The sequence below is a fragment of the Venturia canescens genome, chromosome 1, assembly GCF_019457755.1.
Source record: "Venturia canescens isolate UGA chromosome 1, ASM1945775v1, whole genome shotgun sequence".
Classification (NCBI taxonomy): domain Eukaryota; kingdom Metazoa; phylum Arthropoda; class Insecta; order Hymenoptera; family Ichneumonidae; genus Venturia; species Venturia canescens.
In genome coordinates this window covers 14,413,439-14,424,246 of record NC_057421.1, presented here as the reverse complement: position 1 = coordinate 14,424,246, position 10,808 = coordinate 14,413,439, and the positions used below count along the sequence as shown (strand labels likewise).

Below are 10,808 nucleotides of genomic sequence, written 5' to 3'. Positions count from 1 at the left end.
ATATGAGCTGCCAAGATCGGAAATCCTCATTTCAAAGCGATAATTTGATAAAAACAATTTCGCTCTCCTAAAAAATCTACTATACTTAAACGAATTTTCTATTTTTTTATTTCACCATTTATTTTCCTTTTTATATTGCTTAATAATCTTTTATATTATTTAATAATTCCATTGAATGCATTTTTTTTTTTCAACTTTTTAACACGTATGAGATGATGCCATGCAACTCATATATATTAATCAGCATTGCATTGAGTCACACCACACATATCGGTGTTACACAAGATATTTAAAAAAATTCAATATCTATACTATATAAATATTGCGTCAAACACGGCGGCAAAATTCGGTTTTGGGTATTCGGAAGTTTGTCCTCGTCCTCAGTCAGCCAAGTTCACGGAGGTGGGTGCTAAATACGACGACCGGGCAGTACAGTGCTGTCGCTATTGAACGATGTGGCGACAAATAAAACTGTTACTTCAGAACGAAAATTTTCGTTGTAAATCGGAAAGTCGGAAAGTTGCATCGGTTACATAGTTTCTCTCTCATCCACACAAAAACGTCATCGGCAGATGTTGAGTTGTGTGGCGTGTATGTGTGCGTGTACATGCGAGAGGAAACCCTCACTAGTCGTTTTATTATTACCAACACGGGATGGACGGATGGAGAATCTGGCTTGGTCCAGTACAGTAGTCCAAGTTGGTTAGTCGAGTAGAGCAGAAAAAGCTTGTTCGGCAGTTTCGCATGTATTTGTGTCCGGAGTCCCTATTGCGATTGTTCTACGTCGTCTGTGCTCGATGCAGCTGACTATCGATGAATTATAAAAAATAGGAAAAAAAAACATCTCGCCTACTATATTATTCGTTTCACGTTATTCTCGAAACATCGATATATTCTTTCACGATTTCACGACGTTGTTTTACGAATCAGTCACTCATTCTGCTCTGTTCTTCGTTCTTATTCGTTTTTTTTCTCCGCCCCGTCTGCCCGAACTCACTCCTCGCATATATCTCCCAATTGTCGCAGAACTTATTATTCGCTGCTGTGTGCCTGCGTGTGTGACACAAAAGTCATCGTTTGACAAGACACCCTGTATTTCCGATGCTGACGAGATTGACATACCCGACCAATAAAAACGGACAAAAATGTCTGGCAGCAGTGATTCTGAAGAATTTTTCGATGCCGAAGATGACAGTTTCAATCGCACCTCAAGGTATTGTGTCACCACTTCGATTGAAACATTTCGACTGTAAATTTGATTCGATATTTACGTGTTTAATTACGAGTTTCAATATCAGATAAGAAATATTCAAAATCTGTTCGTCCTTATTCATTCTTATTCAAATGATTTAAAATTATGGTCGTATTAATAATTATAAACAAAATACAAATATCACTTATTTGAGAACTAAATTTTTTAATTCTCTACTTCTCGAGTCATCTCAATGTTTCACTTCCTCTGGTTTGGTTCAAATTAAACTTTATTAACATACTTTATTCGATAATTAAGCAGTTTATTCAAGATTATTAAGTGTTATTTGACCTGAGTATATAACTGATTTTTTGTATTGATAATAGTTTGCACTAGAGGAGTGTGACAGTGCATATTGTTTTTAGTTTGATTGAATTCTATATGCACATTAAACCGATACAGAACAATTGAAATTTGTTAGTCAATATTTGCTGGTAACTTGCACGTAAAAAATATATTTGCTGCATTCGAATGATGATTCACTGCCAATGGTTACCTCATTGATGATCATATAAAAAACCAGTATTTTCATTGTAAACATTTTCTAGGATCAGTTAGGCAAATTTCAATCACATTATTCATTTAGTGTTTAGTTGAATTTATTATTCAGTAATTCCAGTGATCAGTACATTACAATTTATTGTGAATGATCTTGGCTGAACAGAATTTTGATAAATATTTATTTCTATATTCGTATACTTTCTCCATTTTATTCAGTCATCAAATTGTTTTCCATTTGGTACATGTTACTGTCTATTCACATAAGAAGAAGCAGAGCCCGTGAGTCTGTCTCGACTGAGACAAGTGAGGAGAAAACGACAACTGCAAAGACATTGCAGGACGACGAAGTTTTTGTGAAGCCCGCTGAACCAAAACAACCGACAGAAACCACTAAAAACCGTGTAGAGGCTGACAGAAAATCTAGTGCCGCCAAAGCTGTAAGTGTAACATTTTATATCTTTCCATTACTTTAGTGCCATTGAAGAATCCCTTATGTATTAAATTCAATTCAAATTTTACTCGAAATTTCTGATTGCTCATAAGTATTGGGAAAAGTGATTTTTATATTTTTTATGTATGGGTTACAAAACATCCATCATATTTGTAAACATAAAATCAATGCAAAGTGATGTGTGAATGATTAGTTTCCAACTTTGTTTCCGCTCAAAAGTGTGAACGAGTATCCATTCAGGAAAAAAGTATCGTTCTCGAAGTTTCTAGCAATGATGCATTTATAAAGGGAGGCATGTTAATAACAGACCTGAGAAGAAATAAATTGCATATTGAGCCGAAACGAGATTATACACTATCACACGACCCATTACAATAATTATTCAGCAATTTTGTTGAATCCTTGAAAGATCAAATCATTTTTGATATTTAGTTATGCTCAGTATTTGTATTTTCAATCAAAAATATAGTAAATTAATTGTTCGTAGCTAGGTTCTATATTATAAAAATAACAAAGAATGAACTGAGCAAAATTCATTGCAAAATAATTAAATTGTAGTTCGATTAAGTTTGTGCAGGAAGAATGTAAAATTGAATAACTCGATGAAGCTAATTTTCGTTTTATTCTGACTATGAAAATTTCAATTCTACAGAATTATAAACATTTATTAACTTAAATTGTATTTAATAACAGGAGGAAGATACAAGAGTGACGAGCAATGACACGATCATTGATAGAAGAAGATTCCGGGAGTTGAGACAACGTATGCAAACTGAAGATGATGACATACCGATAAACAGTTCACCGCCGGATAGTCAAACTTCGTCAATCGAGGGAGTTTATCCAACACCATCGAAGACTTCGCATCCATTCAGAATAATAGAGCACGATACGTTGAGTATGCAGAGTATGACATCATTGGGCCGAGTAGGAAGAATATTAGCAGGTGGTTCAGACAGCGTTTCGGGAATCGTACAGAGTGGACAACCGGCACCGACGGCACCAAATTTAACTCGAAGCAGTCAAATGTCATCGATCGCAAGTATACCGAGTAGAGACGATGAACCTGCCTCCGGCAAAGTTTCACAATCTTCGAGCGTTCTCACTCTCTCTGGTGACGTTCTTCAAGAAAGTCCCGTTAACGGTAGAAACGATTATGCCGATACTCCAGGAATCGTCGCTCAGAGCGTCCGTCTACAAGAACCCGACGTTATTGCGAGTACCAAAAACAATGGAAAGACTATGGAAATTTTGGAGGTACCCAGTGGCGTATCCGGCGCACCTGTTGCACCACCGAGACGCAAAAAGAAATCAAAACCACAGACACCGACTGACCTCGCTGTGAGATTATTATTATTGGTTCTTTTAATGAGTCCAAGCCCATAGATTCCTCACTGAACAAAATTCCATGCGAAATACTATCATAAATATTGAAATAACGAAAGGATTTCTCCTTCAATATAAAATACATTCAAAATTACATTATAAGCTCTTATGATGACTGTTTTGACCTCTGTATCACATTCAGAATATGAATTCAAACAGCGCGTGATACAATCAAAATTTTGATACTCTATCTGAGTTTCGAAATATTTTTTATGATAATTCGATTATGCATTCAAACTTTATCACAAATTTTCAGAAGTACACTAAAAAAAGTAGGTTAAAAAAGTTTCATGATCGCATTTCTCCCTAGTTTCACTCTAAACTTGGATAACAAATGGTTCACGTCGTTTTTTTTTCGTTCTACAACGTTACAACTCGATGCATTGAAAAAAAAAGTATATAGACATATTTTTCATCCCCATATTTTTATTAAAGAGAAATGCATGCTACACACTGGAATCGGTATTTATAGAACTTGCTATATCGATGGGAGGATTTGGTATAGAGTTTGGAAACGAGAATTTAATAAAAGTGTGCTATTTTTCAGCCGACCTCGACCGACTCTTCGGTGACAGCATCAGCACTGCCAAGTCCAGCGAGTACGATAGAATCGATAACACGTGAATTCGAGCATTCGCTCGACATACGTTCAGCGACTAAGGGACAATACGTCGTAAAGCCTCAGGCAAGTTTCTCTAGAAGTAATTTCATCCTTTACCTCAGGGATGGCCAAATTGCAGCGCAAGAATCGCCCTCCAAAGGATTTTTTATGGCCCGCCGAAACATCCGGGTCAGTTTTATACAAAATACGTGTATCGCTGTCGAGCAGTAATCACTCCTGATTGATCTATCTTTCTCTCTTTTTGTTTTCTTCTTTTTGCCCTTGCTCAAAACTTTGCTTGGTTTTGTTTCTCTGTCCGTTGTAATTTGACAATTTTACTTTCGTATTTTGCATTCCCAGTATTTGACCCCCCCCCCCATCCCCCTCGCTACAACAGCGCACTAAGATACTTTGTTTGGAGTTTCACCAGTTTTTTAGCTTCCCGTTTTCAAACCCAGCCTCAGAATATTTATGCCCGCAATTACTTACGCGCAGTGAAGAATTAATTCGCCCGACCGGAGACTCGTTGCTATGTTTATCTTATTGATACTATAATAACAGGACGAGGACAAATCCAAAGCGGAAGGGCCTTCGTGCGATGAACTCGAACGACTTGAGAGAATGAAAGCTGAACTTCTGAGCATCCGTTCTAGTGATAAATCTAGCAGTCCTATGGGATCCATTTCCAGCAATAGTATTGGACGTTATTCACTGGGTCCTCATAAAATACCAGGATTCAGTCCTCAAGGCTCACGAGAGAGACGGAAATCTGCTGGTGATCAGGATACGGTTAAGCAGCTCAACATGTTTGTACGTACCAGAACGGATTCGGGAAAAAGGCTGACTGACATGGTAAACCTTCAGAGTGTATAATTTACCTACAGTTATTAGAATAGTTTCATTCAAAAAGCTTGTGAGTCTGAATTTAGACTAAACGATGATCGTGAATGAAAATTTCGAATGAAATTTTATTCAAGTGAAGAAACCAATGTAATTTTCTACTTGTTCAGGAAATACTAGAACAAGTGACTGTTCTAAATTTGGATACGGGTGAGAGAGTACCATTGAGCATAGCCGAAGACAAATTGCCGCAGTGTATAAATCCACTATCGCTGCATATTATGAGGTTGACATCGGAATACATAAGTAATTCGAGTTTGGAAAAGGAGAAGGAGAGTGACGAGGAGAGCGTGGACAGTAAAATGTCGTCGATACCACCGGACGATGAGGTGACGGTGGGTCGGGTACGTAGGAAAACGCAAAAATTGAAGAAATTTTTCGGCTCAACGGTGAAGAAAACAATGTCGAAAGCAAAGTCGATAGCTCAAGAAGTTTCACACGCTCGGCACAAGGAGGATGTGATGGATATCGTAGACGATGTTTATCCTGGTGAACCACAGTGCATAAAACTCAAAGCGTCCAACAGTCATAAGGGTCCTTACGAATTCTCGTGTCTGCAACATGTTCAAGATCTGAGCGGAGAGCACGTTGGTCCAGTCTGGTGTATGAAATTCTCCGTTTGCGGTCGTTTATTAGCCACCGCTGGTCAAGATCGTGTTTTAAGAATTTGGGTATTGAGGGATGCCTTCACGTACTTTCAGGATAGAAGAACGAAGTACAACGCAGAGAACGTTAGTCCCACACCGTCTCAAGAGTCTTTGGTTTCGCAACAGTCTCTGGAAGATCCGAACGTAGTAGCCAACGCTTTCAGTGAGATCGAAGGGACGAAAAGTCCTTTTATGCCTAAACCATTTTGCACGTACACTGGACATACCTCCGATTTGCTCGATGTTTCGTGGTCGAAAAATTACTTCGTTCTCTCGTCTTCGATGGACAAAACTGTGAGACTTTGGCACATTTCGCGAAAAGAATGCCTCTGTTGTTTCCAGCACATAGATTTCGTAACTGCGATTGTATTTCATCCTCGAGACGACCGTTATTTTCTCTCGGGTTCGCTCGATGGTAAATTACGACTGTGGAACATACCTGACAAGAAAGTCGCCGTTTGGAACGAAGTCAATGGACAAACAAAACTCATTACGGCTGCAAATTTTTGTCAAAACGGCAAATTCGCCGTTGTCGGCTCCTACGACGGACGTTGTATTTTTTACACTACCGAACAGTTGAAGTATCACACGCAGATTGACGTAAGATCGACTCGGGGTAAAAATTCACGTGGACGAAAAATAAGCGGTATTGAACCAATGCCTGGTGAAGATAAAATACTCGTTACTTCTAATGACAGTCGTATAAGACTCTATGATCTTCGAGATCTCAACTTATCGTGCAAATACAAGGGCTATGTGAACGTAAGCAGCCAAATAAAAGCGAGTTTCAGTCCCGATGGGCAATACATCGTTAGCGGCTCCGAAAATCAATGCATTTACATTTGGAAAACTCATCATGATTATTCGAAATTCTCAAGCGTCCGAAGGGATCGTAACGATTTTTGGGAAGGAATCAAAGCCCATAACGCCGTCGTGACTTGTGCCGTTTTTGCACCGAATCCTGATATTATTATACGACAAATCGAAGCCAGAGAACAATGGGAGGCGAAAGATGAGTCGAAAAATGGAGCGGGAACGAGCAATATTTCACCGCCCGTTGATCCTGTTGTTGAACAACGTACCAAAGGTTGTGGTGGTCACGTTCTCGTTAGTGCTGATTTTAATGGATGTATCAAAGTCTTTCTCAACAAGACTAAACCAAAGCATAGCTCTTTACCTGCTTCGGCACTAGCATAAAAGCAATCTCGTTGTAACATACGCTCTTTCGAATGAAGGAATAATTTTTTTTTCTCATTGTTTTTTTTCGGGGATCCGCTGAATGTTCCGTCGTGTTCAGAACGGAATTAATTTTCCTTTTCCAACAATCTGTAAATAATTTTGAAGTTTTTTTTCACCACAATCACAGTTATCCCAAAAATCTTTAAAGTTCTTGATATTTTTTCAAATTAAAAAGTGTCGAAAGTTCACGTTATGACCATTATTGTTTTAATGTTCCCTTGAGCACTTATAACCAATCTGGTTCATCGTTCTTCATTTCTTTTTTGGACACGACTTGACCTTTGGTACTTTTCTAATTTTACTCTTTTCATCTCCGCCGCTCTGTGTCAAAGAAAAAATGTAATAGACACAAATTTCGTGACGACCCGATTCATTTTCGTCATTGTTCACGCGAATTAAATCGTGATGCAATCGCACGGTAAACATTCAGGAAATTAGTAGAAAGTATTATATCCGGTGAAAGTCGAATCAACGGGACATTTTATTAACAGCATATTTTGTTTTTTTTTTCTTCTAATTGTGAGAACTTCTATGTTTACAAATTTGTATCTTTTAAAGAAATATGAAATCGCAAATGATTTTAAAACCTTACGAAAATTCAAGAATATTTGACAGTTGTCATTACTCCAATTGGAAAACCAAGCATTTTCTCACTGTCACTAAGCGCGTGTGATTGCGTCACTGCTTTCAATTTGCCACTCTCCATGGGACAAGCCCTTAGTGGAGCTAACGCAATAACCGACGAATACTCGAGGAATGTTGTGCGCACGTATGCGTGCACGAACGATAGATGAAATTATTCGCTTGCGTCTCAAAAGAAGCAGCTTTCACTGGGCCATTGCACAAGCATTCGTAAAATAACTGATGAAAGCTCGCTCGATTATCGTGAATCTTTGTCCTTGGGCTTATGAGAGTAAATGCTCACGTGTATTTCAATTTTATCATGAACATTGTACTCCAAAAACTACACTGGATTGTCGGATGCAGTTTGAATATGATTAGTTTATTACCAATTCGATAATTAAGGAAGATCCGAGGCAGAACAACAAATTTTTAAATATATCGATGTCGTATTTCTTGACAACAAATTACACGCTAATTCTAGCATCATTTTACAGCTCAAATCTATGTATTTCTCTTTTCTATTATGTTTTCAATCTCGAGGATTGCGGTCTTTGTAAAATCATTGTTTCGCCCGTTCAGGATATTGGAGTATATTCGACGGTCTCTTTGGTGGCATTGATTTTCTCGGATTCGCATACTTCGTTCAATGTCAACGTCGAATGTTATTTTCTCATCGTGATTTTGAGCGTGTTATTTAAACTGAAAGAAAAACTACGATAAGAAATATAGAATTTTTATTTTGAGTAAAAGTATGATAATTAGAAAGATGCTAAATACGTTGTTCCAACCCGGAAATGACAATTGTGTGATCATGATTAAAAAAAGATGGGGGGAAAAAAATAAACAATTTTTGCGACAAAACATTGATTATCCAGAAATTCTGGAAAGTTGCACGAGTTTTTCGACGACGACGTTGTTGTTCGAGTTCGTCGTTGACGTTCGACAATAACGATCGATTTATACAAATAGATAAAAAACAAAAAAAAATTAAAAAAAACAAAAAACAAAAAGGAAAAAGAAGCATTGAAAGTTCCTTCGTTACCGTCTCTTGTTTCTTTTTTTCAAGCTCCCATTTTGGGACATAGCGAAAAATAATTAAACCACACTCTGTCAATTAAATATGCAAAAAAAAACAAAAAAGGAACGATCCGGTTTGATCGCTTTGATGAGATAATCGAGAGTAATAGATTTGAAAAAACAAACAAACGAAACGCAACGAAAAATAAACAAATGATCTTTTGTAAATTGCAGAGCAAGGCGCGTTGAAGACGAAGAAAAAAAACAGGAAGAGTTACGAATATACAAATCGTGTAGACGAATCTCCGAGTTTTTTTTCATCATAAAAAATGAGTTAGAAGTAAGCGAAAACGCAAAAAATAAAAGCATTAAAAAAACGAACGAACAAACAAACAAAAATAACAGAACAAATGTGTAAATAATTGCAAAGAGCAACACGGGAATGCGAGCCCTTGTTTTATATAGATACATCGTGTAAATGCAATTGTAAATATTTTTAATGGCATAGTGCAGAAAAAAGCTCTAGCTATAAATGTATCGTAATTATGAAATTGCCATTCAGCGAGCGGCGTGCACAAAGCAAAACGAAAATAATATACGAGAAAGAGAGAGAGAGAGAGAGAGGAATGAAAAACATAAAAAATACTAGAGAAAGAAGATATAATTATCGTTTTTCGATCTCTTATTTAGTCGCGTGTATGATACGAAAGTGTATTTGGATAATGCAGTGATATGATTCATGTGTTTTATGTTTTACTCTGTTTTATATAGGTTACAAACATTAATACATATGTATATATATATATGTATGTATGTGCACATATATATATGTATACACGCGCCTGTATAAAGGACATGAAAAAAAAGTATAACGTCTAACGTTTGATTTCTTGTGGCTCCTAATGAATTCTTTTTCCAAATAAGCTACACTGCCAACTTTATAAGAAAAAATTCTAGAGTTCGAAACTGATGAAAGTAAAACTCCCTATAACTAAAACTTTGAACCCAAATTCTCTATTTCTAGAAGTTTCCATATTTTACATGAAATAATATGTTGTACGTTTTCTACATTTTTTATTACATTTTTAAACTCGAACTGCTGCAGTAAAATACGCTAAAGTTTACTCCTTCCACATACTTCGATTTATATTACGATATCCAACGAATTCGGGAGAACTGCACAATTTCACCAAATTTTAAATAGCTGAATCTGAAGAAGTAGAGCTCGAATTTGGAAATTCAATTAACCGTTAAAAATCAAGAATAGTGACAGTGAACACAGAGTATCGAAAAATACGTGTCCGCTTTCCGCTTATGGCTTATCGTATGAAAACAACAACGGATTCGTACGAATCCAACAAAAGGGGTCGGATTTTGGAAAGGTAGAAGTGATGTGATTCGTTGATCCAACCATTTTTGACAGGCGCGAATAAGCTCTTTATGTAACGTAACGACAATGCGACGCGTAGTGGCCGTTCCTCGAACCCGGGTTCCCGACATTTTTAGACGTTTTTATAACAGGTGCTCAATATGGAGATTGGACTCCTTCCCTTTAGTCTCCTTGTATGATGGAAAATAATCATAACGAATAGAAATAATCGTTACGAGGGTTTGTTGCAATTGATATTATGAGCATCACTCTTCCGCTTAAGGGCAGTTCGTGCTGAACATGGGTGCTACGCTGAATTATTCATGTCTAAACGGCGACGAAAAAATTCCATGACTGCATCAGACGAAGCGAAAAGGAACAGAGTGTTATTATTTTTTTTATGCGATCACAAATCCGGACACCATCCTGGACTTATCAAGAACGAAAAAATAAAATGAAACAATGACAATTGAAAATTGATTGTGATTTCATGCATGATTATTGGCTGCTAAAACTGAATTATTCGATTCGTCCCCACCATATTCCACCGTGGTCTGATTACAAGATTTTTCTTTTCATCTACTCAATCATTTTTCATTTTTATTTAATGATTAACATAAATTTTATCGTGTCAGATAAAAAATCAAGTTCACGACGAGTTGTGAAAATTATTCAATATCTTTAATCACACTTTTATATTAAGGAAAACAAGGAAGCCGGCACGTGTGAAACTAGTACAGCGTTGACAGCGTGTTGAGTACGCGGCATTTCTGCTGTACCCAACCAAACCCAACTGCTCTATGTGCCACTGTTGCGTATCG

At 37.1% G+C, this 10,808-nt stretch overlaps 1 protein-coding gene across 4 annotated transcripts; it reads left to right on the top strand.

Moving 5' to 3' along the window:
• The first annotated feature begins 470 nt into the window (after nt 1–470).
• On the top strand, nt 471–9,487 carry LOC122409803 (WD repeat-containing protein 44). 4 transcript variants are annotated; one of them, XM_043417634.1, is made up of 7 exons: nt 471–702; nt 1,027–1,213; nt 2,019–2,190; nt 2,898–3,545; nt 4,138–4,380; nt 4,753–5,043; nt 5,202–9,487. In XM_043417634.1, the coding sequence occupies exons 2-7, from the start codon at nt 1,146–1,148 to the stop codon at nt 6,933–6,935; spliced, it is 3,156 nt and encodes a 1,051-aa protein (XP_043273569.1). In that variant the 5' UTR covers nt 471–702; nt 1,027–1,145; the 3' UTR covers nt 6,936–9,487. The 4 variants fall into 4 exon arrangements, with proteins under 4 accessions (XP_043273569.1, XP_043273578.1, XP_043273559.1 ...); XM_043417643.1 differs by having other exon boundaries at nt 471–1,213; nt 2,022–2,190; XM_043417624.1 differs by having other exon boundaries at nt 471–1,213.
• The last annotated feature ends 1,321 nt before the right edge of the window (nt 9,488–10,808 follow it).